The sequence below is a fragment of the Mixophyes fleayi genome, chromosome 6 (genome assembly GCF_038048845.1).
Source record: "Mixophyes fleayi isolate aMixFle1 chromosome 6, aMixFle1.hap1, whole genome shotgun sequence".
Classification (NCBI taxonomy): Eukaryota; Metazoa; Chordata; class Amphibia; order Anura; family Limnodynastidae; genus Mixophyes; species Mixophyes fleayi.
In genome coordinates, this window is record NC_134407.1 from 17,704,884 (window position 1) to 17,732,336 (window position 27,453).

The window sequence follows — 27,453 nt, forward strand, 5'->3', positions numbered from 1 at the left end:
AGCCTTGAAAAACAGCGGGGGCATTACACAGCCCGAAAGGCATTACCAGATATTCGTAATGCCCGTCTCTGGTGTTAAACGCTGTCTTCCATTCGTCACCGGAACGGATTCTGATTAAATTGTAGGCACCACGAAGATCCAACTTAGTAAAAATACGGGCTCCCTTGATGCGATCGAATAGCTCAGTGATCAGCGGAATGGGATACCGATTCTTGATAGTAATGGCATTGAGTCCAGGAAAATCTATGCAAGGGCGTAATGATCCATCCTTCTTTTTGACGAAGAAGAACCCAGCTCCAGCGGGAGAGGTGGAAGGTCGAATAAACCCACGCTGGAGGTTCTCCTGTATATACTCAGATGTAGCTTGAGTCTCAGGTAACGAGAGTGGATAGACCCGGCCCCTGGGGGGAGTCTTGCCAGGTAGAAGGTCGATCGGACAATCCCAAGAACGATGAGGAGGAAGGCGTTCAGACTGAGCTTTATCAAACACATCGGTAAATGAAGCATATTGAGGAAGGAGTCCCGGTGAGGTAGATGAGATGGAAGATTGCTGTACTTTGAGAGGAATAACTTGGGAAAGGCAACGATGGTGACATTCAGGCCCCCAAGACGTGACTTGAGGGGTGCGCCAGTCAATCTGGGGAGAGTGACACTGAAGCCATGGAAGGCCTAAGACAATTGGACTTGTCGTAACAGGAAGGATTAAAAACGATATTACTTCATGATGCAGGGCACCAATCTGAAGTGTTACTGGAGACGTACTCTGAGTGATGAGACCGTTGATGAGACGTGATCCATCTATAGCCGTCACAGTAATGGGTGTTTTTAAGGTAATCACTGGTAGAGACCATTGATTTACTAATGATTTGGAAATAAAATTTCCTGCTGCTCCGGAATCAATTAATGCCTGTGACTCAAAGGTTTTGGTAGCAGAGGAAATCGTAACATCAAAAGCGCAGACTTTAGATTTCATGGACGATGGAGAGGACTCCAGGGACCCTAACTTCACCTCTCCAGAACTAGTTAGGGCCTGGCATTTCCCGATCTCTTAGGGCAGGAGCTGAGAATATGAGTGGAATCAGCACAATAGATACAGAGTCTATTCTTTACTCCTCGTTTTCTCTCCTCGGAAGATAATTTGGAACGTCCTATCTGCATGGGAATCACAGAGGGTGAAACTGGACGAAATTGAGGGTTAGAACGAAGAGGTGCTTTAGCAGAAGTTGTTTTCTCAGCCTCCCTTTCACGAAATCTCATATCAACACGATGGCAAAGAGAGATCAAATCTTCAAGTGACGAAGGAAGCTCTTGAGTAGTCAGTGCATCTTTAATTTTATCGGAGAGCCCCTGCCAGAAGGCGGCAACTAGGGCTTCAGTGTTCCACTGAAGTTCAGAGGCTAAGATCCTAAATTGAATGACGTACTGGCCTACTGTATGAGGTCCTTGTCGTAGGCGGAGGATGCTGGAAGCAGCGGAGGTCACACGACCTGGTTCATCGAACACACTTCGAAATGTAGAAATGAATTTGGCACTATCTTGCAATATAGGATCATTTCTCTCCCACAGAGGGGAGGCCCAAGCCAGGGCTTGTCCTGAAAACAAAGAGATAAGATAGGCCACTCTGGAACGATGGGTAGAAAAATTTTGAGGTTGGAGCTCAAAATGGACTGAACATTGGTTAAGGAAACCCCTACAAGTTTTGGGGTCTCCATCGTACTTTGACGGAGTAGGCAGGTGAAGCGTGTAAGCTGTAGACACCTGGGATGGCACTGGGGAAACGGAGGAAAGCACAGAAGCCTCAGGAGTAGCTGTCACAGTCTGTCCAGATGTTCCTTGGGAGGTTAATGACTGATAACACTGAAGTAACAGCTGTTGGCGGGCATCCTGTTGCTCCACACGGCTGACCAGATGCTGCAGCATCTCTTTGGCGGTAGGTTCCGTATCTGGGTCTGTCAGTGCCTGATCTTACTGTCACGGGCACTAGGAGTCTTTACCCAGGGATCACCAGGTGGTAAGCTTACCAGAGCAATGTAGATGGTAATAGTGTACTCTGGTAGCAGGGTGATCACGGAACAGGCAATAGTAGATGATGAGATGCTCAGGAAAGTCTATGACTAGCAGCACTGGTAATATGGAGGTAATAATACACGAGGAACTGTATGGACAAGGGCAAGTGAAGGTAGTCAGTGGTCTGCGTTAGCAAGTTGTACCACTGCTATAGTGAGGAGGAATGTCCAACAGAAACGAGGAGGTGATGAGAGTCAGCGGTCTGCGGATAGCAAGTGGGGCCGCTGTCTGAGTGAAGGAATGGAATCCAAGTGGAGGTATCCGGGAAGTCAGTGGTCTGCAGTAGCAAGTTGTACCACTGCTATGTGAGAGGAATGGAACAGGTGATACCGGAACAGGAATCAGTGGTCTGCCTTCAGCAAGTTGTACCACTGAAAATATATGTGAGGAGGTGTACGGGGAGAGACTGCAACACAGGATGTACACGGGCACATTAAACACGATCCACAGTAATATGCACAATATATATAAATGACTGAACAGGTCTGCAAATGTAGGAAGTCTCTGAAGTAATCCAGCACAAGGTAACACAGTCAATGATGGCAAAAGACTCAGCGGATTGCAGACTCCAGAGGAGAACCAACACAGTCCAGCAAGATATGCAATATACCAGCACAGTCAATGAGAAGTATGCATACCGTGGTTCAGAAGGCAGTCAGATAGGAGTGCAGTGATACCTGGGCGGCAGGAGGCCGACAGGATGAGAAGTCCCTGGATGTAAGAGACAGGAGTCTAGTAGGTGCAGCGCACAGGTAAGTAGACCAACAGGGACACGAATCCACAGGAATCAGTAAAACATGGAACTGGACTCATGGAGGACCCAGGAGAATGGAGATGATCTAGCAGAGGAGTAGCTGATGAGATACGAATCCAATGCTGACAGGAGGGTAGCGACCAGGGAAAACAGGAAGGCGTGGAGAGCGGATCAGCAGTAGATGGACGATAAGACTGGCAGCGGCAGCAGGACTCTGCGGACCCACGGGAGAGATGAGATGAGGCTGACGTGCACAGGAGCAGCGGATAGGAATCAGCTAGCAGTCACGATGATGAACACAGGCGAGTAGCCAGCTGGAGGCTGTAGTGCACGGAGGCAGCGGATAGGAATCAGCTCACGGTCACGATGATGAACACAGGCGAGTTGCCAGCTGGAGGCTGTAGTGCACGGAGGCAGCGGATAGGAATCAGCTCACAGTCACGATGATGAACACAGGCGAGTTGCCAGCTGGAGGCTGTAGTGCACGGAAGCAGCGGATAGGAATCAGCTCACAGTCACGATGATGAACACAGGCGAGTTGCAAGCTGGAGACTGCAGTGCACGGAGGCAGCGGCTAGGAATCAGCTCACAGTCACGATGATGAACACAGGCGAGTTGCAAGCTGGAGACTGCAGTGCACGGAGGCAGCGGCTAGGAATCAGCTCACAGACTTGATGATGAACAGGTGAGTGGATAAGGAGAGAAGGCTGTAGTGCACGGAGGCAGCGGATAGGAATCAGCAAACAGTCACAATGAAATAATAGCGTTGAAGTGGTATAGGAGACTGTAGTGCACGGAGGCAGCGGATAGGAATCAGCAAACAGTCACAATGGAATATAATAGCGTTGAAGTGGTATAGAAGACTGTAGTGCACGGAGGCAGCGGATAGGAATCAGCTCACAGTCACGATGATACAGTTGATGGTAGAAGTGGCATGGGAACCACAGTAGTAGAAGTGGTTTGGAAACCACAGAGGTAGAAGTGGTTTGGAAACCACAGGGATCAGCAGCGCTGAATACACGAGGAAACACAGGAACACCTTCAGAGGCTCATGGGGAATGAGACTCCAAGATCAGGCAACGTGGTGTTGACCACAGGTGCTTAATATAGGGAGTGTTGCCTGATCTGCCAATTGAGTTAAAGGGACATACACTGAAGTATAGGAAAGGGCTGCGCATGCGCAGACCCTCAGGATGGAGGACGGCCACGGTTCCTAAATGTCCGGGAAGAGGCACTCACGGTCCGGTGAGTGACAGGTATGTCATACTGCCACTTCTCCTACTGCCTTCATTGTAACACTATCACATTCCAGTCACTTACATTATACATATATATATACAGTGGTAGAAGTGAGGTGTATACAGTGGTATGTCATACTACCACTTCTACTACTGCCTTCATTGTAACACTATCACATTCTATCCACTTACATTCTCATTACATTTTTATCACTTCTAAATGTCCACTTTGACCACTGTATGAGTGTGTATTTTAAGATGGATTTCTCATAAACCTATTCAAGTCTAAAAATAAATTAAAATTATTTGGCCACACATGCAATAAAATAGCCCTTTATCTAGAATATTCACCTGTGGACCATCTAAGGCAGTATAAGGCAACCTGATACACTTCAGGGGTGGCAATCTCAATAAGTTATAATAATAAAAAAAAAAAGACACCTGTCGGTAATAACATATCAATGGACATTTTCCACAAGTGTTACAATCTATAACATAAAAGTCTTACTAAGAAGGAAAGAGCTGGGGGCTGTAGGTGAAGACTCGGAGGACTGTCTGTTGCACCTTATTGATATAAGGCTACCTCAGAAAAATTAAAAATCTTTGTAGAAGACTTCTCATTGTTGGATTTCTATTTCAATTTCCCACTTTTGTCCTCCTTCTGGAATCTTGTGCTTTATGAATATTGGAGAAGCCATTTATATGCTCTCCCCCATCTTCCTTCTCTTTTAAGAAGCTGTCCAGTCTTTGTTGAAAAAGCCAAGGGGGTAAATTTATAAATTTTTTAACAAGGAAAAGTGGAGGTGTGGCCCATAGGAACCAATCAGATTCTACCTATAATGTACATAGTACCTTCTAAAAAAATGCTAGCTAGACTCAATTAAAGTGGATAATTATTTCCGTATTTTACTCTATTATTCTGTAGTCATGTCTATCTCTCAGGATTTTTCTCTTTTATTTCATCACTTCTTGCTCAATTTTATCAATTGTCTTCTCTAACTCTAGTAAAATCTCTTTACATGTATCTAGAGTTTTAAGTGGTTTGACAACTTAAGCTAGGTACACACTACAGAAATTTCGACCAACTTTTTATGCCGATCGATTTTACATGCGACCGATGTTCCGATCGCTCGGTCCATGGACTGCATACACACCAGCCTTGTTTAGGACGATAAAGGGAAGAGCGGACGTCCCTTTAGCGACTTTTTACAGCCATGTTGTCGGGAGCAATGACTGTAATTTCGTACTCACTGTTGTGGATCGGTCGGAAGTTTATACACACTACACAGCGGAAACGAGATTGGAACGAAAATATTAAACGGTACGACCAACCAAATGAGGCGACAATCGTCCATTTGGGAAGACTTTCGACCATCGTGTCACTGCACACACTGACCCGACTTTTGAACGAGCGGTCGTATGTCGGCTGATTGAGCTGATTATTGGACGAAAACCGTGCAGTGTGTACCCAGCTTTACGCTATCATAGACAGATCTTTTTCAATCTCTTTCATAAGTTTTCCTTTCAAATATAATTATTCTAATCAGAACAAATTGACATTAACATTAGGATTCTATACTATTTTTCAATAAAATGATTAGCACCGAATGTGGGATTGGTAACAAACCAGAGCACCATAGGGAACCACACTAATTCTAAGGAATTTACTAGATCCACAATGTCCCACCGGGTCTTAGTTTCTCTGATTAAAAGCTCCTCCAAACTGTTAAAAGCCTCCTCCATACCCTTATTCGCCTCATGTGGTTCAACACCACATATCTTTGTGCAAAGCTTTTCATTTTAATGTCTTGCAATATCAAATCCATTATTAGTGTGTAAAGAATAAAATATATTATTAAACAAGTGTATATTTCTCTTCTTTTATAGGTCCGCTAATGAGAAAATAAAGTGGTAATAATCAATAGAACCTGTCTTTTATGTTGAAGCACGAGGAACATAAAATAGTTTTATATATAGATCTGAAGTTAACGAACTGTGCAAATGCAGAGCAAATTGAAACATATACACATATTAAACTTGTAGATAGCAACAGCTATCTTAATTACAACAGCTGCCATCTAAACAGTTGGAAAAATAAAATTCCCTTTTCACAGTTTTTAAGAATTAGACACAACTGTAGTGCTAAAGATAGCTTTGAGTCACAAGTTATGACTTATGAAAACAGATTTAAAGAGTGTGAATATCCAGAATAGTTATTAGTGATTAGCTTTAATAAGGCTAGAAGTGTGATGGGGCTGCTTTCAGGAGGGTATGAGGGATACTGGTGTAAGTGGCCCAGACTCACCAGGGGGCCTGCCATTAAAGTCTGCATCTCAGGATTGGATCTCAAGTCATCTATTATTCTCACCGGTAATAGCGTGGAGGAGTCTCAACCAGTCACATTTCATCTGAAAGTGTAAGGAGCATGTGAGTAGGACTGATGGCATGTGAAAAGGTCTGATGGGCTGGCATGTGGTTAGGTCTGATGGCATGTGAGAAGGTCGGATGGCATGTGGGAAGGTCTGATGGCATGTGGGAAGGTCTGATGGCATGTGGGAAGTTCTGATGGACTGGCATGTGGTTAAGTCTGATGGCATGTGGGGAGGTCTGATGGCATGTGGGTAGGTCTGATGGGCTGGCATGTGGGTAGGACTGATGACATGTGAGAAGGTCGGATGGCATGTGGGGAGGTCTGATGGCATGTGGATGGTCTGATGGGCTGGCATGTGGGTAGGACTGATGACATGTGGGGAGGTCTGATGAGCATGTAAAGGGTATGTGGGGAGGTCTGATGGCATGTGGGGAGGACTGATGACATGTGGGTCGGTCTGATGGCATGTGGGTCGGTCTGATGGGCTGGCATGTGGGTAGGACTGATGACATGTGGGGAGGTCTGATGAGCATGTAAAGGGTATGTGGGGAGGTCTGATGGACACTTAAGGGGCATGTGTGGAGGACTTGGTAGCATGTGTGTAAGTCTGGGGGCATGTGGTTGCTCCAGGTGCCATGGCATGATGCTATACATCTGCATAAACCTGGGGTCCAACAAAATCGAGGATGAGGGAGGTGGAGAGCCCTGTCTGTTTCATTTATACTGGGCCCACCAATTTCTAATGACAGCCCTGAGTACAAGTACTCTTTTATCTTATAATGAAAATAAATACTCTAGACCACTTGTTCCCAAACTTTTCCAGTTTGCGGCACCCTTAGAATCTCCATAACTTTTTCAGGGCACCCCTCTAAAATAATTACCGAGCAGTCCTGTTTTATAAGTAGCTGGGTCTAAATAATGGAATAAGTATTTAGGTCAGAACAGAAATACTTAGAAAGTTGTTTGCAAAAATAATACACATAAATCCAACGGAAAAGAATATTTTTGTATAATTTTTTCAATTATATTTCTGTCAAAGAATAATTTACAGCTAACATTAAGAGGAATAAGATCAAACAAAATAAAACAACATGTACAAAAATCATCACACTGCCCTCCTTCATCCTCACACTTTGCGCCCTCCTTCATTCTCACGCTCTGTGCACTCCTTCATTCTAACGCTCTGTACCCTCCTTCATTCTCATGCTCTGTGCTCTCCTTCATTCTCATGCTCTGCGCTCTCCTTCATCCTCACGCTCTGCGCTCTCCTTCATCCTCACGCTCTGCGCTCTCCTTCATCCTCACGCTCTGCGCTCTCCTTCATCCTCACGCTCTGCGCTCTCCTTCATCCTCACGCTCTGCTCTCTCCTTCATCCTCACGCTCTGTGCCCTCCTTCATTCTCACGCTCTGTGCCCTCCTTCATTCTCACGCTCTGTGCCCTCCTTCATTCTCACGCTCTGTGCCCTCCTTCATTCTCACGCTCTGTGCCCTCCTTCATTCTCACGCTCTGTGCCCTCCTTCATTCTCACGCTCTGTGCCCTCCTTCATTCTCACGCTCTGTGCCCTCCTTCATTCTCACGCTCTGTGCCCTCCTTCATCCTCACGCTCTGCGCTCTCCTTCATCCTCACGCTCTGCGCTCTCCTTCATCCTCACGCTCTGCACCCTCCTTCATCCTCACGCTCTGCACCCTCCTTCATCCTCACGCTCTACACCCTCCTTCATTCTCACGCTCTGTGCCCTCCTTCATTCTCACGCTCTGTGCCCTCCTTCATTCTCACGCTCTGTACCCTCCTTCATTTTCACACACTGCTCACTGAATATGTTGGACGTGATGACGTCACACCCGACATTCAGTGAGCAAAGAGGAGGATGCTGGGTCCCAGGCATCGCCAGATTGGTAAGTGGGAACTTTGGGAACCGCTGATTTAGACAATGGTCCTAAAAATGCACTGGTTTCATTCATAGAATTATGAGCTCCAAAATGAAAATTATGATTATATATACACAATTAAACAAATTTTATGATAACATTGTGACATGTTAAAAATGGATCCAGGTTTAAAAGTCTTCATCCCTGAAAAACCACATATTGTTTCTAGGAAAGCTAAACATTCAAAACAAAAACTTTTTACTCCTAGTATTTTTAGATCCAGATAGAAATGCTTAATCCCAATTGGCTAGTGAAGACACATGGGAGCTATCAATGTACTACTTGCCATGTTTGCACATTCTGCTATGAAGAAACAAAAGTCTTCCTAAACCCAAATAATAATGTAGAATATAGGATTAAAAGTTATATGACCTTCCCAACCTTAGCTGTAGTATGTGTTGGAATGTATGGAATGCGAAGGGAAGACAAGGACTAAACGATCCCTGAAGGTTAGAATCCAAGAAAACATTTGCAACATAAAAAATAAAGTAAATAATCATAGTATTCCTAGACACAAATATTCTTCAGATCCTAGCTGCCTCAATAGAAAAGATGGGGAAAAAATCCTAAAAGTCGAAATTTTGAATGGAAACCTTTTGGATTTTACTGTTATTATGTTTATTTCAAAAAGTTTGAATGAGGAAAATGACATATTTTTTTTAGGGTAACTTTGTGGTTCCATTCCCCAGTCCTGGTTAATATTACATATTCGTTGACATTTTACTCAATTTTTCACTAACATTAATTATATTCATTTTAATATTATTCTGGTGCATCACTGAGGTATAGCCAAGGGAGTTAATAGTTAATGTGTGGAAACTGCTGCTGTTGTTTATAGGTTTATAGTAATCCACCATAATATATATATATATATATATATATATATATATATATATATATATATATATATATATATATATATATATTTAAAGCTGTGGATAATCACCATTTATTTATATAGTGCCCCCAATTCTGCAACACAGAGAATATTTGTCATTCATACGAGTCCCTGCCCCATTGGAGCCTACGGTCTAAATTCCCTAACACACTCACACACACGCACATACACACACAAAAGTTAATTTTGCCAGCAGTAAATTAACCAATGGATGTGGTTTGGTGTGAATACAGTTGTATTTCTGGGAGAAGAGTGGGAGCTGGGATTCCCCCTTCTTGGTTGATGTGAGAGAGCACTAACTATAATGTTTTCTGTGGTATTGGTCGTGGTAAACACCCGGCTTTGATGTTTCTTGCAGCGCGATAAAACCTCCACAGATGTCCTTTCAATGAATCCCATCAGCCAGTGATGGGCCACCCCATCTTCTTCAAGGGCCGCATTTGTGGCCCCCCAACCTTCCAATGGGCCACACAGAGGAAGGAGGGAGAGCACACTGCACGCCCTTATTCTCCCTAATGCAGAGTGACCTCCCTGTGTCATGTGAGGAGGTCACGTGATGCGGAGGTCAAGTCCCTCAGGTCTGCCTTGTTGTTGATGCTTTGTTAAATAAGATTGGTAGCGGCCGGCCGGGGGGAAAGTGCTAGTGAAGACTTGGCAGCCCGCCTGTTGCCCACCACTGCTCTAAGCTATACAGTACAGAAGCCCTTTGTATTGTACACTGATTAAATTAGAAGCTTCTGTTTGCAACTTTGATTTATGTCCTTGTATGTCTTACTGAATATATACTGTTATAATGGTTTCCATATGTATTCTTAGCAGCGGGGACCATCATATCTCACTATAACCAGCATTAACCCTAAGAAACAGCTTCTGTCATCTCCACTGACCATGAGGTGGACAAATATGTATTTAGTTTTTTATTTTGTACGTAACCTGAGATGTACAGGTGGCGTGGCTCCTGGGTCTTACCAAAAATCTGTCTTAGCTTGATGGGGTCATGTTTACAGGATGGACCCTGACATTATTGGAACCTGGTTTAATCAAGTTTGATGAACGTTTATAACTCATCATCTTTATTGGTTGCTGATTGTCAGTAGAGTCTCGCTAACAATGATTTTGTAGCACAGTGACTTGGCATATCCATTCATTGGTTTTACAGAACACGGATTTTATAAACAAACTGTTGACATTTTTGGTGAAGCGTTATTTCTTTACAGTTTATTTGACTTTTTTTTACAAATATATATTAATGTTTGTCACAGAATTGCAGAGATGGCCGCTAACCGGTATTGGCGCAACTGAACAGGAAGGCGCGGAGTCTAACGTAACCCCGGTATTCACCAGGGACCCCCGCAAGGGGGTTTGGGCTTAGCTGCAGAGGGTACGCAGGTCGCGGTTCTCCAAGACAGTCACCGGTGTAGCGACAGTAGTAGACAGGCGTAGTCAGGCAATCCAGGTCAGAGCCAACCGACCGGTGCAGTACAGAGGGAGGATCCAGAGAGAAGTCAGGTCAAGCCAAATAGTCAAACCAGCCGGGCAGGTACCAAAACGAAACACAGGAGAGTAGTCACAGGAAGCCGAGTCAGAACCGAATAACACACTGGATCAGAAGTTCAGGAAACGCTGGAGCAGGAGTGAACCAATACTCTGGCACTAGACGTGTGTCAGAGGCTGCTTTATATACCCTAAGGTGCCTCCTGATAGGGTTAGGGAGATTTTGGCGGTAAGACATGCTGGCTGCAGACAGGTTAACAGAGATAGCGTCCCGCTGCTAGGCAACAGGACGTGGTTGCTGAGGAGGTGCAGGCGTCCGTCTCCTGCACCAAGTGTCAGTGCGGAGACGGCGTCTGACAATGTTATTTGTATATAAAACATGATGTTATTTTGCAGTCACCGTGCACCTACTGTGCTGAAAATACACGTGAATGATCCTGACCCGACACGTCATGCACAGCGCAACACATTTTATTCACAATTGTATCCAACTCACACAGTTACACAACTTTTAATGATGCCCAGTATATTCGGTATACAGTTCCAGCCGTCAGCACAGTATATACAGTTCCTTTCTTGCTCCATATATGAATTGTCAACAGGAAAACAAAGTGATATATTGGTGGGAAATATGGACTAATGGTAGGTTCTCTAGTATAGGTCTTGGTAAGTACCCAGCTTTGGTGTTCCCTGCAGCCCAATAAAATCTTGACGAATGCTCTGTCCACACAGCACAGAAGCCAATTGTCCCTATCTTGCCCTGATGAAATTAGAAGTTTGTGTGCCACCTTGATGAAGGTCCCTACATTTCTAACAGCATGTATACTGGTATAATGGTTTCCATATGTATTCCTAGCCACTCTTTTAACTGAGGCTATGTTTATACAAGTTCCAGTTTTGGGGTCATCTTGTGTCGCTGCCAAATCATAGCACACAAGACACTTTCAAAAAGCAACTGTAAGGTGAGCGAGAGTTTAACACAACATCTGCATCATCTGCCACGGTTCTAAGTAAACAGCATTTAAAGAATTAGAGCTGCCTTCAAACAGGCTTAAACATTAGTTTAAGAAAAAAACGCTTAAAAATGGTATATTTGGTTATATTATAAGAGATGTACACAGTCAGATTGAGGGTTACATCTCTTCCTCTGGTTGCGTTGTTTGCACTAGGCATGAAATAAGCTTGTAAATACCTCCTGGATTAAGACGCCCCCTTCTGAGTGGTACCAGTAGATCCTCTATATAAATAGAGTTTCCTGTGTTCATTTTGGGGGAAATTCTGTATTTATAAGTCTCTGTTTATGTTTGTTTGCTTTTTTTCCCCACATAAAAAAACGTGTGTTTTTCAGTTTTAATGAATAAATGTAACACAAACAAAATAAAAAAATCCAAATAATTTCGTTTATCTTGTTGTTTTTTGTTTTTTTTAAACACAAATGTATTTATTTTTTTATTTTTTTAGCTTTTATGTACTGCCCTCTTACTCAAATGTAATGGAGAGGGGGCACTTTGTATTAGTAAGCTTGGTCAAAACCAGTGACCACCCTCAGCATTTTTCCCTTGAAGGTCTAATCCCACCGGCAACCCCCATACATTATGCAGTTTTCCTATATAGAAGAAACACATTCACTTATTGTTTCATCCTCACCGCTAACTGCAGTGTTATCGGAGACTGGGGACTGGCCCTCTGTGATTTCTCCAAAATCCCGTATAGGGCTCTAGCACCACAGTGATTAGCAGCAACGATGAAACAGGAAATTAATTTGGTTAAAACTAAAAACCAGAAATGATCTTATAGTTTACATTTAGTGGTCTTACTTGTACAGATGTATGCCAAGCTATATGACAAATAAGTCATCCATACCTGTGTACTTATTAACACCAGCCTCGGCCGCTACATTGGACAACACGATGACTCCTCTAGACAAGTCACTGGCTGCCTCGTCAAGCTCGATTAAGGCGTGAGCACCCACTTTGCGGTCTGCATAATTTGCAATATAGATGGAATATCTTCCTGTACCCTGCAAGAAGGAGAAATAGATCAACACACCTTCATTTCAGAGACTTAACAAACAAATATTTTTCAATTAAGAAGTATTTGCATACAATATCACTTTGGAACTGTGTTACGTGGGTATTTTTGAAAAACAGATTTGTTAAAACAGGAACAATAAGCATTCAGTAGATGTGAAACACATTAGCGGTGACTTGAGATTAAATTGAAAACGGAATTTCCTTGTTCCCGTTAGAGTGTAACTTGGAAAGCTCTACTGCAGCATTCTTATAACTAAAGCACAAGAACACTTCTACCTAGAAGAAAACCAGTATTAAATGGTGCTGTGACACAGCCCTTAACTTGAAAAAAAAACATATATTAGTAATGTGACCTTCAAAATGTATCATATGAACTTCAGTAAATCTCAGAACTGACTAGTACTATTAAGGGCAGACTGATTAGTCCCCCCCCCCAAAAAAAAAATAATAACTCATCCTACCCACACCTGTCCCCTTTAGGAATGTAAGGTCTTAAATCTACTGGCATTTGATTTGCGGAAAAATGAGTTTGACATTATCATCATTTATTTATATAGCACCACTAATTCCGCAGCGCTGTACAGAGAACTCATTTACATCATCCCTGCCCCAACAGAGCTTACAGTCTAAGTCATACTTGCCAACTCTCCCGGAATGTCCGGGAGACTCCCAAAATCCGGGTCGGTCTCCCGGACTCCCGGGAGAGCAGGCAAGTCTCCCCCATCCCTCAATTCCCTGGACAAAATAATGCGATTCGTGGGGAATCGCGTCATTTTGGCCCTGCCCCCGTTAGAAACCGTTATTATCCTCGCTGGGGGCGGGGCCAAAATGACGCGATTGACTGCGCCCCGCTCCCTCCCGCCCTCTGCCCGGGATCTCCCGGACGTCACTGCCTGAAAGTAGGCAAGTATGGTCTAAGTTCCTTATTATAGACACACACAGACAGACTATGGTCAATTTGACAGCAGCCAATTAACCTACTAGTATGTTTTTGGAGCGTGGGAGGAAACCGGAGCACCTGGAATAAGCTCATGCAAACACGGTGAGAACATACAAACTCCACACAGATAAGGCCAGTCGGGAATCAAACTTATGAACCCCAGTGCTGTGAGGCAGAAGTGCTAACCACTAATAGCATTTTTACTTCCATTTGGAAGGTCTTATGAGATTGCCTAGGCTTCTACAATGAAACAGACAGTGATTGGAAAAAAACAACACTCCAAAACGCAAGTAGCACACAATGGTTTCTATTTTCAGACATAAAATTGATGTCAGTGGGTTTGATGCCCAATGTAGAGATCTGTATCATTAAAGGCATTCATTGGCGTTCTATGTGTCTGTGTAGCTCTTGTGTATTACTCTGTATTGTGCTTTGTGCGCTGTGTAGTTGTGCATAGCGAGTTGTATTATATCATTACATGACTCCAACAATGTGCTGGGTGTGTGCAAATTTCTGTGAGCTAAATATCGTGACTCTGTAAACTCTATGGAGATCTGCCTACACTGTTGGTCGTCAGTGCATACATATTTCAGAATTTGCCTGACACCGTTCCATCGTTTATAGAGATTTTTAGTCCAGTTATAAAATTAAATGAAACCATACGATGAGCTTTGGTACCATAAAACATGATCGTGGCAGCATACACACTAATGCAATATCGGACTTAACAATCGTTTATCCGGTGATTGGTATGATAATTGGGTGAAATACCTGTAGTGTGTATCCAGCTTAAAAAATGCACAAATCAAAACTTGTGTCAAATAAAACCATCTGACCTGAAGGTAGACACCCACGTTAAACTTTTATTTTTTTCCAGGAATTTAATTAGCACAAATGAAAATTAAGATAGATGAAAACTATCATTTTCCAGTGAACACAAAGCACTTTGGTCTCCCACTCTTAAAATAAGGTTGAAAGAGGTCAAATTCTTTAATGAGAGAATGTTACTTCACAAAGATAATTAATAGAAAGTAATTGTTTGGATTAGCCGCAGGTGACATCCTTATGTTTTTATTTTACATTCTTTTTTGGAGCACAACTTTGGCTGGTTTTACTGTACAGCAAGGAGAGTATTATGTTTTAATGTGGTTTAGGTCAGTATACAGTACATTCAAAGCAAAGCTACATTTCACTCCTTAGTCTCCCCTTTTATACATGATGTATCCCACAGTAAATGCAATTTTGCAAACAGAGTGAAAAGCGTCTGTAGAGACACATTTCTTATCTAAAGGAGACTCAGAGAGTAATGTATGGAAGTTTGTTACCTGAATTCAGAATATTAACTCTGACTGCCTTGTCAGCCACAAAGAGACATCAACGCGGAACAATGAAAATCAAGGACACTTAAGCTGTGCACAAAATACTGCGTTTTTTGCTAATATGACTGTGGCTTTACATAGACAAAAAAATACCATATATAGTATATATGCCAAGATATAGGACTTACTTCTCATATATCTTGGCATACATCTACACAATCATACTTGCCAATGTCCGGGAGACTCCCGCATTTCGCGAGAGTCTCACGGACTCCCGGGAGAGTGTGGCAATCTCCCGGTTCTGTACAAAACACTGCGATTTACCAGGAATAGCGGCATTTGGCCCCGCCCCTTGCTGTAAAATTACGCGTTTGCGTCATTACGTCACGGAGGCGAGTCCAAAATGAGGGGAATTTTGGAGCCCCACTCCCATCACGCCCCCACCTCCCCCGGCAGCCTCTCGGAAGCCAACTTTAGGAAGTTGGCAAGTATGTACACAACACAGAGAGCATTCTATTGACCTTTATACAATACAGAGAGCATTCTAGTGATCAAAATACAATACAAAAAATCATGTTAACAACCACTAATATAAATCCCAAGCCTGTGATGGCTAAGTATGAAAGTCCCCAGGTCACTGGCTACTGTGCAAGAGAGACCCAAGGCCACTGGCAGCACGACAATGCAGACTCCAAGCCACTGTGGTGAGACAATGCAGACACGAGGCCACTGGTGGTGAGACAATGCAGACCTCAGGCCACTGGCAGCGAGACAATGCAGACCCCAGGCCACTGGTGGTGAGATAATGCAGACCCCAGGCCACTGGCAGCGAGACAATGCAGACCCCAGGCCACTGGTGGTGAGATAATGCAGACCCCAGGCCACTGGTGGTGAGATAATGCAGACCCCAGGCCACTGGTGGTGAGATAATGCAGACTCCAAGCCACTGTGGTGAGACAATGCAGACACGAGGCCACTGGTGGTGAGACAATGCAGACCCCAGGCCACTGGTGGTGAGATAATGCAGACCCCAGGCCACTGGTGGCGGAAAAATGCAGACCCGAGGCCACTGGCGGCGAGACAATGCAGACCCGAGGCCACTGTTGGTGAGACAATGTAGACTCCAGGACACTGGTAGCGAGACCATGCAGACCCCAGGCCACTGGTGGTGAGACAATACAGACACCAGGCCACTGGTGGAGAGACAATGCAGACCCCAGGACACTGGTAGCGAGACAATGCAGACCCCAGGCCACTGGTGGAGAGACAATACAGACACCAGGCCGCTGGTGGAGAGACAATGCAGACCCCAGGACACTGGTAGCGAGACAATGCAGACCCCAGGCCACTGGTGGAGAGACAATACAGACACCAGGCCGCTGGCAGCGAGACAATGCAGACCCCAGGCCACTGGTGGTGAGATAATGCAGACCCCAGGCCACTGGTGGAGAGACAATACAGACACCAGGCCGCTGGCAGCGAGACAATACAGACACCAGGCCGCTGGCAGCGAGACAATGCAGACCCCAGGCCACTGGCAGTGAGACAATGCAGACCCCAGGCCACTGGCAGTGAGACAATGCAGACCCCAGGCCACTGGCAGTGAGACAATGCAGACCCCAAGTCACTGGTGATGACTCCATGCACACAGAAAGATGTACAAGCATCAGCCCTGGACAGTTACATATACTCCTGTCAGTAGCCACATCTAAAGCTGCTGAATTGCTAACGCAATGATCCGTGCTACTGAACGTCTGATTCTAAATAAATGTAAAAAAAGGCCTGCTTACCGAGGGTACGGCCAATGGGGCACTAGGCTGTGACAGGCTGTCCTCCCCTATCATAATGTTACCCAGCTTTAGCCTGTTTAGCACTGGGCTGAATTACCCAGGGGTCAATAAGAGCCCCTCCCTCGCTAGAAGAAAACAGCCATATATATATTTACTAAACTGTGGGTTTGAAAAACAAGGAGATGTTGCCTATAGCAACCAATCAGATTACAGCTGTCATTTTGTATAATGTACTAAGGAAATGATAACTAGAATCTGTTTGGTTGCTATTGGCAACATCTGCTTTTTCAAATTAGCAGTTTAGTAAATATACCTCCAGGACTCTTCCTAACACCCCTTGCTGTTGGGTGTTGGGGTAACAAAACATTTAAAGATGAATATGGGCATTTTTGCTGGTGCAACACTACTCCCAGCAAGCCCTACAGATTTTGTATGCAAATTAAAAGATCAATAGCATACAAGTGCCAGCATACCCAATGGCTGGTCAACATAAAACCTATCTGTGGAGATTAGGCAAGTTGGTAACTATACAAGTAAGACAGTCTGTCAGAAGTTAAAAGAGAAAGTCACAATTGCACATCAGTTATGCAGAACTGCGCCACAACAAGAACCGCGCTTGTTTCATTTACTGCCCCATCAGCTTTGGCTATAAGGCAGTAAAAAGAAATTGAAACGCTCCAGACCTAACTCGCTAAAATACCGCTTTAGATTGTTTACGCGCTGGATTTTCCTCTATGACCCACATGAAAAGCAAAAGCAATAAGAAAGCTTCCCAGGCATAGGCTAATCTCTATGTGCAATGCTTGTAATTTTATGTAAATGAGGTCTGCAGCGCTCAGTATCATCCTGTCTTATCTACAGCATAATGAACACGTAAAAGGCATAAACTTCTAGGGTCTCGTGTACGTTGTTATGGCTCTGGAATTATTTCTGCTAATCTGTTTATTGGTTTAATAGCCTCGGCAGTGCCTCATGTTCATGTTTAGCTATGTGCGTATTTTTTTGGACCAAGGACAAAGGCAACAGACTAAGCCCAGATATGTACATTACAATTGTTTGTAATTCACGGAATCATGATGTTACATTGTAAAAGGGTCTATTAAAAACAGCCTTCACACTTAAAAACATACATCCACTTAGCCTGATATATTGAAGTTGGAATGCAGTAAAATGCGCTCAGCTATATAATCCTCTCTCAGCCATTTAAACATTTATTTCATAGCCGCCGTGTTTTCAATAGCACTTATAAGTAGAAAAATAAATGACAAAAGAGGACGTCTATTAATTCAGGCAGTGCTCAAAAGGTTTCTTTATGTAAGTTAACAGGTCAATGGTATAAAACAGAGAGAGGGACCAGATAGAACATTTACACAGCAAAAGGGATGTGTAAAATGAAGGTGGGTCATTTGCAATTGGAAGGTGTGAACTGCACAGTCACTGTCCATTCAATTAATGGGACAGGGACACTAGACCAGGACTGGACAACCTGTGGCTCTTCAGGTGTTGTGGAACTACAAATCCCAGGATACCATGCCAGCTATTGGTTGGCAAAGCATGCTGGGGCTTGTAGTTTCACCTGGAAAGCTACATGTTGACCAAGCATGCCCCTCAACACCAGACACTATAGCCACACCCCCTATTGTTAGCCCCCGCCCCCCTGGGCTGGAGGCATAGGCTCAAATTAACAATCTGCTTCAATGTGCTGGGTCATTGTGCCTCTAAACTAGAATGGGCCGCTCTTAACTACCCTTTTATAAGTTGTATAAAACTGTTATAATCCTTTAATGCAACCAATCACATTTTTAGTTTTCCCAAATGAAACGCCACAACCCTCAAGGTGCATGTATTAGAATCCACCCTGTAGAATATACAGAAGTCAGAATTAAGCAGGAATCTTACATGTAATCTTTTATTGTGCAATAATAAAAATATAAAATATGAGTAGTTCATCATCTTCAGGCTGTAACTATGCAAGGTAACCCGAGGAGTCTAACATAACACTGACTGCAGGCGAACCCAATTAAACGTCACTTCCGTTCTTATTATAATGAAATAAAAATGCATGTACAAGTGAGTAGTTATTAAGTATCACGGTTAAAGAGACTCAATACAAGTATAAAAATACTTCTTATTTAATTTTTCAGTACAGACTACGTATATTGTAAATTAGCTCCAAAGAAACTACTCCAATATAGCCCTATTCTAAAGATTACATACCATCCAACAGTCCTTTCTCGAGTCTCAACAATCCAGATTTTGAATGTCAAAAGGGTCATGACCTTTCAAAAGGGGGCGGGAGTAACCTGACGGGAAATGGGCCTGACATGGGTAATTGGGTTGTGGCCTAATTTATACTGATTTTCGAATCAGTAATGCTGTGAGGTGTGTATTACAGCTATCACCACCTTCTGGAATCATTGTGCATTGGTTCCAAACTAATAACCTTTGACCTCACCCTTTTGTTAAAGTTCAGATTTAAAATCTTTACCAGTAGATAGGAGCACAGAGTATATTTTTTGTTGAACCTTTGATAAAGACGAAGCAACTACTATTGTAGACTAATTTTTACCGGGAAATACAGGAGGTGGGGAAGGCAGGAATAGGGCAGGAGTCTAGCATAATGGGCACACAAATGTATATAATTTTCATGGTACTATGTGAATGTGGCAATAAGATCAATTAACAATTTATAATGTGATCATTCATTTGTAATTTTCTTATGTGTCCATGCAGATGCTATTAGTAAACTGAATTACTTTACCATTAAAAGACTACATCAGTTCACGAAAATTCAAGAAATAATATTACAGCGCGTTAGTACAGAGGCTGCACATTTTAAACTACATGACACATGTCAACCCACGGGTTTATTGGCTTGGAATAAATATACCATGGTCCCATGGGATACCTTCATATTATATGCATACTTTGCATCCTTTCTCGTTCTCCCTCGTGCTGACTGCACACTCCAACAACAACCAGTCTAGATGTAACAGAGATCTGCGCTCTGCAAGATACATTGGAATAATATTAATGTGGGAGGTCATTTAATATATGGTTTTGACAAATAACGAATGATGTATTTTTAACATTGCATTGGATATGATTCTCGTATTTGTTTTTGTACTCATTACTTATTTTTGTAATTTTACAGTACATTTGTATGTCATTACCTTTTCTTTTCTTTTGTAAACAAGGAGTTAGGTGGAGCTTTATAGTTTTAAACTATTCACAGGTGAAAACTATAGAGACATATTTGCATTCCTGACGAAACCCAGTCATATTTTTTATTTTTACACAATAAAGTTACTTTTAGAGGGCATTTTCACATTCCAATGAGTTTAGTAGGCCCAAACATACATATTTTTCAATAAAATAAGGTACCCGTGAGTGTAGTGTAGAAAAAAACAGCCTGGTATAATATTATTTAGTCTGGTTTACAGGCAAATGTTACCTATGAGCCAGCTGGATTCATGGACTGGCTGCACCAACCGTGCTGCAGGGAGCTCACTGGGGGAGAGACCGTTACTATTGTTCAGCTAAATCAGTGATGGGCAACTTGGCTATTTTGAGGGCATCCAGCCTTCCAAATAGGCCGCGAAGAGGAAGGAGTGAGAGCACATTGTACCCCTCCTCCCTCCTCTGGGTATGTCACGTGACCTCCCAGCACTGTGCAGAGGAAGGAGGGAGAGCACACTGTACTCCTCCTCCGGGTATGTCACGTGACCTCCCAGCACTGTGCAGAGGAAGGAGTGAGAGCACACTGTACTCCTCCTCCCTCCTCAGGGTATGTCACGTGACCTCCCAGCACTGTGCAGAGGAAGGAGGGAGAGCACACTGTACTCCTCCTCCCTCCTCTGGGTATGTCACGTGACCTCCCAGCACTGTGCAGAGGAAGGAGGGAGAGCACACTGTACTCCTCCTCCCTCCTCTGGGTATGTCACGTGACCTCCCAGCACTGTGCAGAGGAAGGAGTGAGAGCACACTGTACTCCTCCTCCCTCCTCAGGGTATGTCACGTGACCTCCCAGCACTGTGCAGAGGAAGGAGGGAGAGCACACTGTACTCCTACTCCCTCCTCAGGGTATGTCACGTGACCTCCCAGCACTGTGCAGAGGAAGGAGGGAGAGCACACTGTACTCCTCCTCCCTCCTCAGGATATGTCACGTGACCTCCCGGCACTGTGCAGAGGAAGGAGGGAGAGCACACTGTACTCCTCCTCCCTCCTCAGGGTATGTCACGTGACCTCCCAGCACTGTGCAGAGGAAGGAGGGAGAGCACACTGTACTCCTCCTCCCTCCTCAGGGTATGTCACGTGACCTCCCAGCACTGTGCAGAGGAAGGAGGGAGAGCACACTGTACTCCTCCTCCCTCCTCAGGGTATGTCACGTGACCTCCCAGCACTGTGCAGAGGAAGGAGTGAGAGCACACTGTATTCCTCCTCCCTCCTCTGGGTATGTCACGTGACCTCCCAGCACTGTGCAGAGGAAGGAGGGAGAGCACACTGTACCCCTCCTCCCTCCTCTGGGTATGTCACGTGACCTCCCGGCACTGTGCAGAGGAAGGAGGGAGAGCACACTGTACTCCTCCAACCTCCTCTGAGTATGTCACGTGACCTCCCAGCACTGTGCAGAGGAAGGAGGGAGAGCACACTGTACTCCTCCTCCCTCCTCAGGGTATGTCACGTGACCTCCCGACACTGTGCAGAGGAAGGAGGGAGAGCACACTGTACTCCTACTCCCTCCTCAGGGTATGTCACGTGACCTCCCAGCACTGTGCAGAGGAAGGAGGGAGAGCACACTGTACTCCTCCTCCCTCCTCAGGGTATGTCACGTGACCTCCCAGCACTGTGCAGAGGAAGGAGGGAGAGCACACTGTACTCCTCCTCCCTCCTCAGGGTATGTCACGTGACCTCCCAGCACTGTGCAGAGGAAGGAGGGAGAGCACACTGTACTCCTACTCCCTCCTCAGGGTATGTCACGTGACCTCCCAGCACTGTGCAGAGGAAGGAGGGAGAGTACACTGTACTCCTACTCCCTCCTCAGGATATGTCACGTGACCTCCCGGCACTGTGCAGAGGAAGGAGGGAGAGCACACTGTACTCCTCCTCCCTCCTCAGGGTATGTCACGTGACCTCCCAGCACTGTGCAGAGGAAGGAGGGAGAGCACACTGTACTCCTCCTCCCTCCTCAGGGTATGTCACGTGACCTCCCAGCACTGTGCAGAGGAAGGAGGGAGAGCACACTGTACTCCTCCTCCCTCCTCAGGGTATGTCATGTGACCTCCCAGCACTGTGCAGAGGAAGGAGTGAGAGCACACTGTATTCCTCCTCCCTCCTCTGGGTATGTCACGTGACCTCCCAGCACTGTGCAGAGGAAGGAGGGAGAGCACACTGTACCCCTCCTCCCTCCTCTGGGTATGTCACGTGACCTCCCGGCACTGTGCAGAGGAAGGAGGGAGAGCACACTGTACTCCTCCTCCCTCCTCAGGGTATGTCACGTGACCTCCCAGCACTGTGCAGAGGAAGGAGGGAGAGCACACTGTACTCCTCCTCCCTCCTCAGGGTATGTCACGTGACCTGCCAGCACTGTGCAGAGGAAGGAGTGAGAGCACACTGTACTCCTCCTCCCTCCTCAGGGTATGTCACGTGACCTCCCAGCACTGTGCAGAGGAAGGAGGGAGAGCACACTGTACTCCTCCAACCTCCTCTGAGTATGTCACGTGACCTCCCGGCACTGTGCAGAGGAAGGAGGGAGAGCACACTGTACTCCTCCTCCCTCCTCTGGGTATGTCACGTGACCTCCCAGCACTGTGCAGAGGAAGGAGGGAGAGCACACTGTACTCCTCCTCCCTCCTCAGGGTATGTCACGTGACCTCCCAGCACTGTGCAGAGGAAGGAGTGAGAGCACACTGTACTCCTCCTCCCTCCTCAGGGTATGTCACGTGACCTCCCAGCACTGTGCAGAGGAAGGAGGGAGAGCACACTGTACTCCTACTCCCTCCTCAGGGTATGTCACGTGACCTCCCAGCACTGTGCAGAGGAAGGAATGAGAGCACATTGTACTCCTCCTCCCTCCTCTGGGTATGTCACGTGACCTCCCAGCACTGTGCAGAGGAAGGAATGAGAGCACACTGTACTCCTCCTCCCTCCTCAGGGTATGTCACGTGACCTCCCAGCACTGTGCAGAGGAAGGAGGGAGAGCACACTGTACCCCTCCTCCCTCCTCTGGGTATGTCACGTGACCTCCCGCCACTGTGCAGAGGAAGGAGTGAGAGCACACTGTACTCCTCCTCCCTCCTCAGGGTATGCCACGTGACCTCCCGACACTGTGCAGAGGAAGGAGGGAGAGCACACTGTACTCCTCCTCCCTCCTCAGGGTATGTCACGTGACCTCCCAGCACTGTGCAGAGGAAGGAGTGAGAGCACACTGTACTCCTCCTCCCTCCTCAGGGTATGTCACGTGACCTCCCAGCACTGTGCAGAGGAAGGAGGGAGAGCACACTGTACTCCTACTCCCTCCTCAGGGTATGTCACGTGACCTCCCAGCACTGTGCAGAGGAAGGAATGAGAGCACATTGTACTCCTCCTCCCTCCTCTGGGTATGTCACGTGACCTCCCAGCACTGTGCAGAGGAAGGAATGAGAGCACACTGTACTCCTCCTCCCTCCTCAGGGTATGTCACGTGACCTCCCAGCACTGTGCAGAGGAAGGAGGGAGAGCACACTGTACCCCTCCTCCCTCCTCTGGGTATGTCACGTGACCTCCCGCCACTGTGCAGAGGAAGGAGTGAGAGCACACTGTACTCCTCCTCCCTCCTCAGGGTATGCCACGTGACCTCCCGACACTGTGCAGAGGAAGGAATGAGAGCACACTGTACTCCTCCTCCCTCTTCTGGGTATGTCACGTGACCTCCCGGCACTGTGCAGAGGAAGGAGGGAGAGCACACTGTACTCCTCCTCCCTCCTCAGGGTATGTCACGTGACCTCCCAGTACTGTGCAGAGGAAGGAGGGAGAGCACACTGTACTCCTCCTCCCTCCTCAGGGTATGTCACGTGACCTCCCAGCACTGTGCAGAGGAAGGAGTGAGAGCACACTGTACTCCTCCTCCCTCCTCTGTGTATGTCACGTGACCTCCCAGCACTGTGCAGAGGAAGGAATGAGAGCACATTGTACTCCTCCTCCCTCCTCAGGGTATGTCACGTGACCTCCCGGCACTGTGCAGAGGAAGGAGGGAGAGCACACTGTACTCCTCCTCCCTCCTCAGGGTATGTCACGTGACCTCCCAGCACTGTGCAGAGGAAGGAGGGAGAGCACACTGTACTCCTCCTCCCTCCTCTGGGTATGTCACGTGACCTCCCGGCACTGTGCAGAGGAAGGAGGGAGAGCACACTGTACTCCTCCTCCCTCCTCTGGGTATGTCACGTGACCTCTCGACACTGTGCAGAGGAAGGAGGGAGAGCACACTGTACTCCTCCTCCCTCCTCAGGGTATGTCACGTGACCTCCCAGCACTGTGCAGAGGAAGGAGGGAGAGCACACTGTACCCCTCCTCCCTCCTCTGGGTATGTCACGTGACCTCCCAGCACTGTGCAGAGGAAGGAGGGAGAGCACACTGTACTCCTCCTCCCTCCTCAGGGTATGTCACGTGACCTCCCAGCACTGTGCAGAGGAAGGAGGGAGAGCACACTGTACTCCTCCTCCCTCCTCAGGGTATGTCACGTGACCTCCCAGCACTGTGCAGAGGAAGGAGGGAGAGCACACTGTACTCCTCCTCCCTCCTCAGGGTATGTCACGTGACCTCCCAGCACTGTGCAGAGGAAGGAGGGAGAGCACACTGTACTCCTCCTCCCTCCTCTGGATATGTCACGTGATCTCCCAGCACTGTGCAGAGGAAGGAGGGAGAGCACACTGTACTCCTACTCCCTCCTCTGGATATGTGACGTGACCTCCCGGCACTGTGCAGAGAAAGGAGGGAGAGCACACTGTACTCCTACTCCCTCCTCTGGATATGTCACGTGACCTCCCGGCACTGTGCAGAGGAAGGAGGGAGAGCACACTGTACTCGTCCTCCCTCCTCAGGGTATGTCACGTGACCTCCCAGCACTGTGCAGTGGAAGGAGGAAGAGCACACTGTACTCCTCCTCCCTCCTCAGGGTATGTCACGTGACCTCCCGGCACTGTGCAGAGGAAGGAGGGAGAGCACACTGTACTCCTCCAACCTCCTCTGAGTATGTCACGTGACCTCCCGGCACTGTGCAGAGGAAGGAGTGAGAGCACACTGTACTCCTACTCCCTCCTCTGGATATGTCACGTGACCTCCCAGCACTGTGTAGAGGAAGGAGGGAGAGCACACTGTACTCCTCCTCCCTCCTCAGGGTATGTCACGTGACCTCCCGGCACTGTGCAGAGGAAGGAGGGAGAGCACACTGTACTCCTCCTCCCTCCTCTGGGTATGTCACGTGACCTCCCAGCACTGTGCAGAGGGAGAGCACACTGTACCCCTCCTCCCTCCTCTGGGTATGTCACGTGACCTCCCAGCACTGTGCAGAGGGAGAGCACACTGTACTCCTCCTCCCTCCTCTGGGTATGCCATGTGACCTCCAAGCACCGTGCAGAGGAAGAAGGGAGAGCACACTGTACTCCTCCTCCCTCCTCAGGGTATGTCACGTGACCTCCCAGCACTGTGCAGAGGAAGAAGGGAGAGCACACTGTACTCCTCCTCCCTCCTCAGGGTATGCCACGTGACCTCCCGGCACTGTACAGTGGAAGGAGTGAGAGCACACTGTACTCCTCCTCCCTCCTCTGTGTATGCCGTGTGACCTCCAAGCACTGTGCAGAGGAAGGAGTGAGAGCACATTTAACTCTTTCTCTGGGTATGCTGCATAGCATTCTGGCACTGTGCAGAGGAGGTCACGTGATGCGGAGGTCGGTTAACCACATTCTCCCGCATCTTCTGTTCATTACAAAGCAGCGATAATTACGATCCTCTCTACAGGCACAGGTGGTTGCAAGTGCAACTTACACTACAATCAACATTCCACATTGTTTTACTGTGCATGTAAAACAAAGCAAATTTTACATCTGTGAGCTCCTGAACAAACCATTCCTGAACAATTTTTGTAGCAGGGCAATTTATACTGCTGAAAGAGGCCACTGGCTTCAGGGAATACCATTGCCATGAAGGGTTGTACTTGGTCTGCAACAATGTTAAGGTAGGTGATATATATCAAAGTAACATCCACATGAATGCCAGGACCCAAGGTTCCCAGCAGAACATTGCTGAGAGCATCAATCTGCCTCCACTGGCTTAGCTTCTTTCCATAGTGCGCATTGTAGGCGCTTTTGGTGGTACACAGCCCCATACGTAGCAAGCTGCGGTGCACTGTGTGTTCTGACACCTGTCTATCACCACCAGCATTAACTTTTTCAGCAATTTGTGCTACAGAAGCTCTTCTGTGAAACTTTGACCAGACAGGCTAGCCAACGCTCCCCATGAGCCTTGAGCGCCCCTGACACCGGTTCACTGATGTCCTTCCTTGGACCACTTTTGGTATGTACACCCAACAAGACCTGCTGTTTTGGAGATAATCTGAGATAATCTTTGTCAATTTGTCAAAGTGGCTCAGATCCTTACACTAGCCCATTTTTTCTGCTTCCAACACATCAACTTCAAGAACAGACTGTTCTCTTGCCTAATATATTCCACCACTTGACAGGTGCGATTGTAGCATGATAATCAATGTTATTAATTTCACTTGTCAGTGGTATCAATGTTGTGGCTGATCGGTGTATATGTACATACAGTGTTCGAAATTTAGAAACAATATATTCACATATACATGCCTGGCTCCAGTTAGCGTAGCAGTGCTGTCTCCCTCGATTAACCCTGCCTGTGTGAAGGGCTCACCGGGAAGTCCGGCGTCCAGTGAGCTCCGTCGCGCCACGGTTGCCCTCTTATTGGCTGTGTCGGTGAGCCAAACAGGGTTAACTTCCCGGCCATGTGAACGCCTGGCGCGAACGTCTAGAAGAAAGAAGAAGTGCCAGAAGAAGAAGGGAAGACTGCAGCAGAAGAGGGCACTTGTAACGGCCAGGAAATACTCTGCCAAGAAGACTCCGGAAGACCCCACACCAAACAGAAGGGACTGGTGCATCCGGTTGGAGGGTCTGGAAGATGCGAAGACGTCGGGCACAAGTTGTGCATTCCGAGCGGAGCAGGTAAGTATAATTAATCCTTAAGGTTGGGCACAAGGCCTGTGGGTGCAATCCAGGCACTAGGTCTGTTGGCAAATAGAGGGGGCACAAGGCCCGGCGCAGTCAGGCACAAGGTAGGGTTTATCTGGGCTTTAGGCCCTGAGCCCATAGTTAGTCTAGTCTGGGCACAAGGCACTTAGAAGTTGAGACATAAGGCCCATTAGTTGTGCCAGAGGCCCAGAGTTAGTAGCAGGGCACAAAATCCTTAAGTTTACGCAGGGCGCAAGACACTGGAGTGCTAGCAGGGCGCAAGGCCTTAGATTTAGGAAGTCACCAGGCCTCTAAGTTTAGTGGGATGCAAGGCCCCTGCAAGCTGGAGAGGGCGCTCGGTGATTAGTTAATTGTAAGCTGTTGAGAGTGGCGTACA

The 27,453-nt window shown here is 46.5% G+C and overlaps 1 protein-coding gene across 5 annotated transcripts in view; it reads right to left on the reverse strand.

The window, feature by feature from the left end:
* Positions 1–27,453, reverse strand: part of CRTAC1 (cartilage acidic protein 1) — a 534,303-nt gene that overhangs the window by 150,935 nt on the left and 355,915 nt on the right. For all 5 annotated transcript variants that reach the window (XM_075215949.1, XM_075215948.1, XM_075215947.1 and 2 more), the window contains one exon: positions 12,618–12,774. In XM_075215949.1, the coding sequence (XP_075072050.1) occupies positions 12,618–12,774 (157 nt within the window). The remainder of the gene's footprint in view (positions 1–12,617; positions 12,775–27,453) is intronic.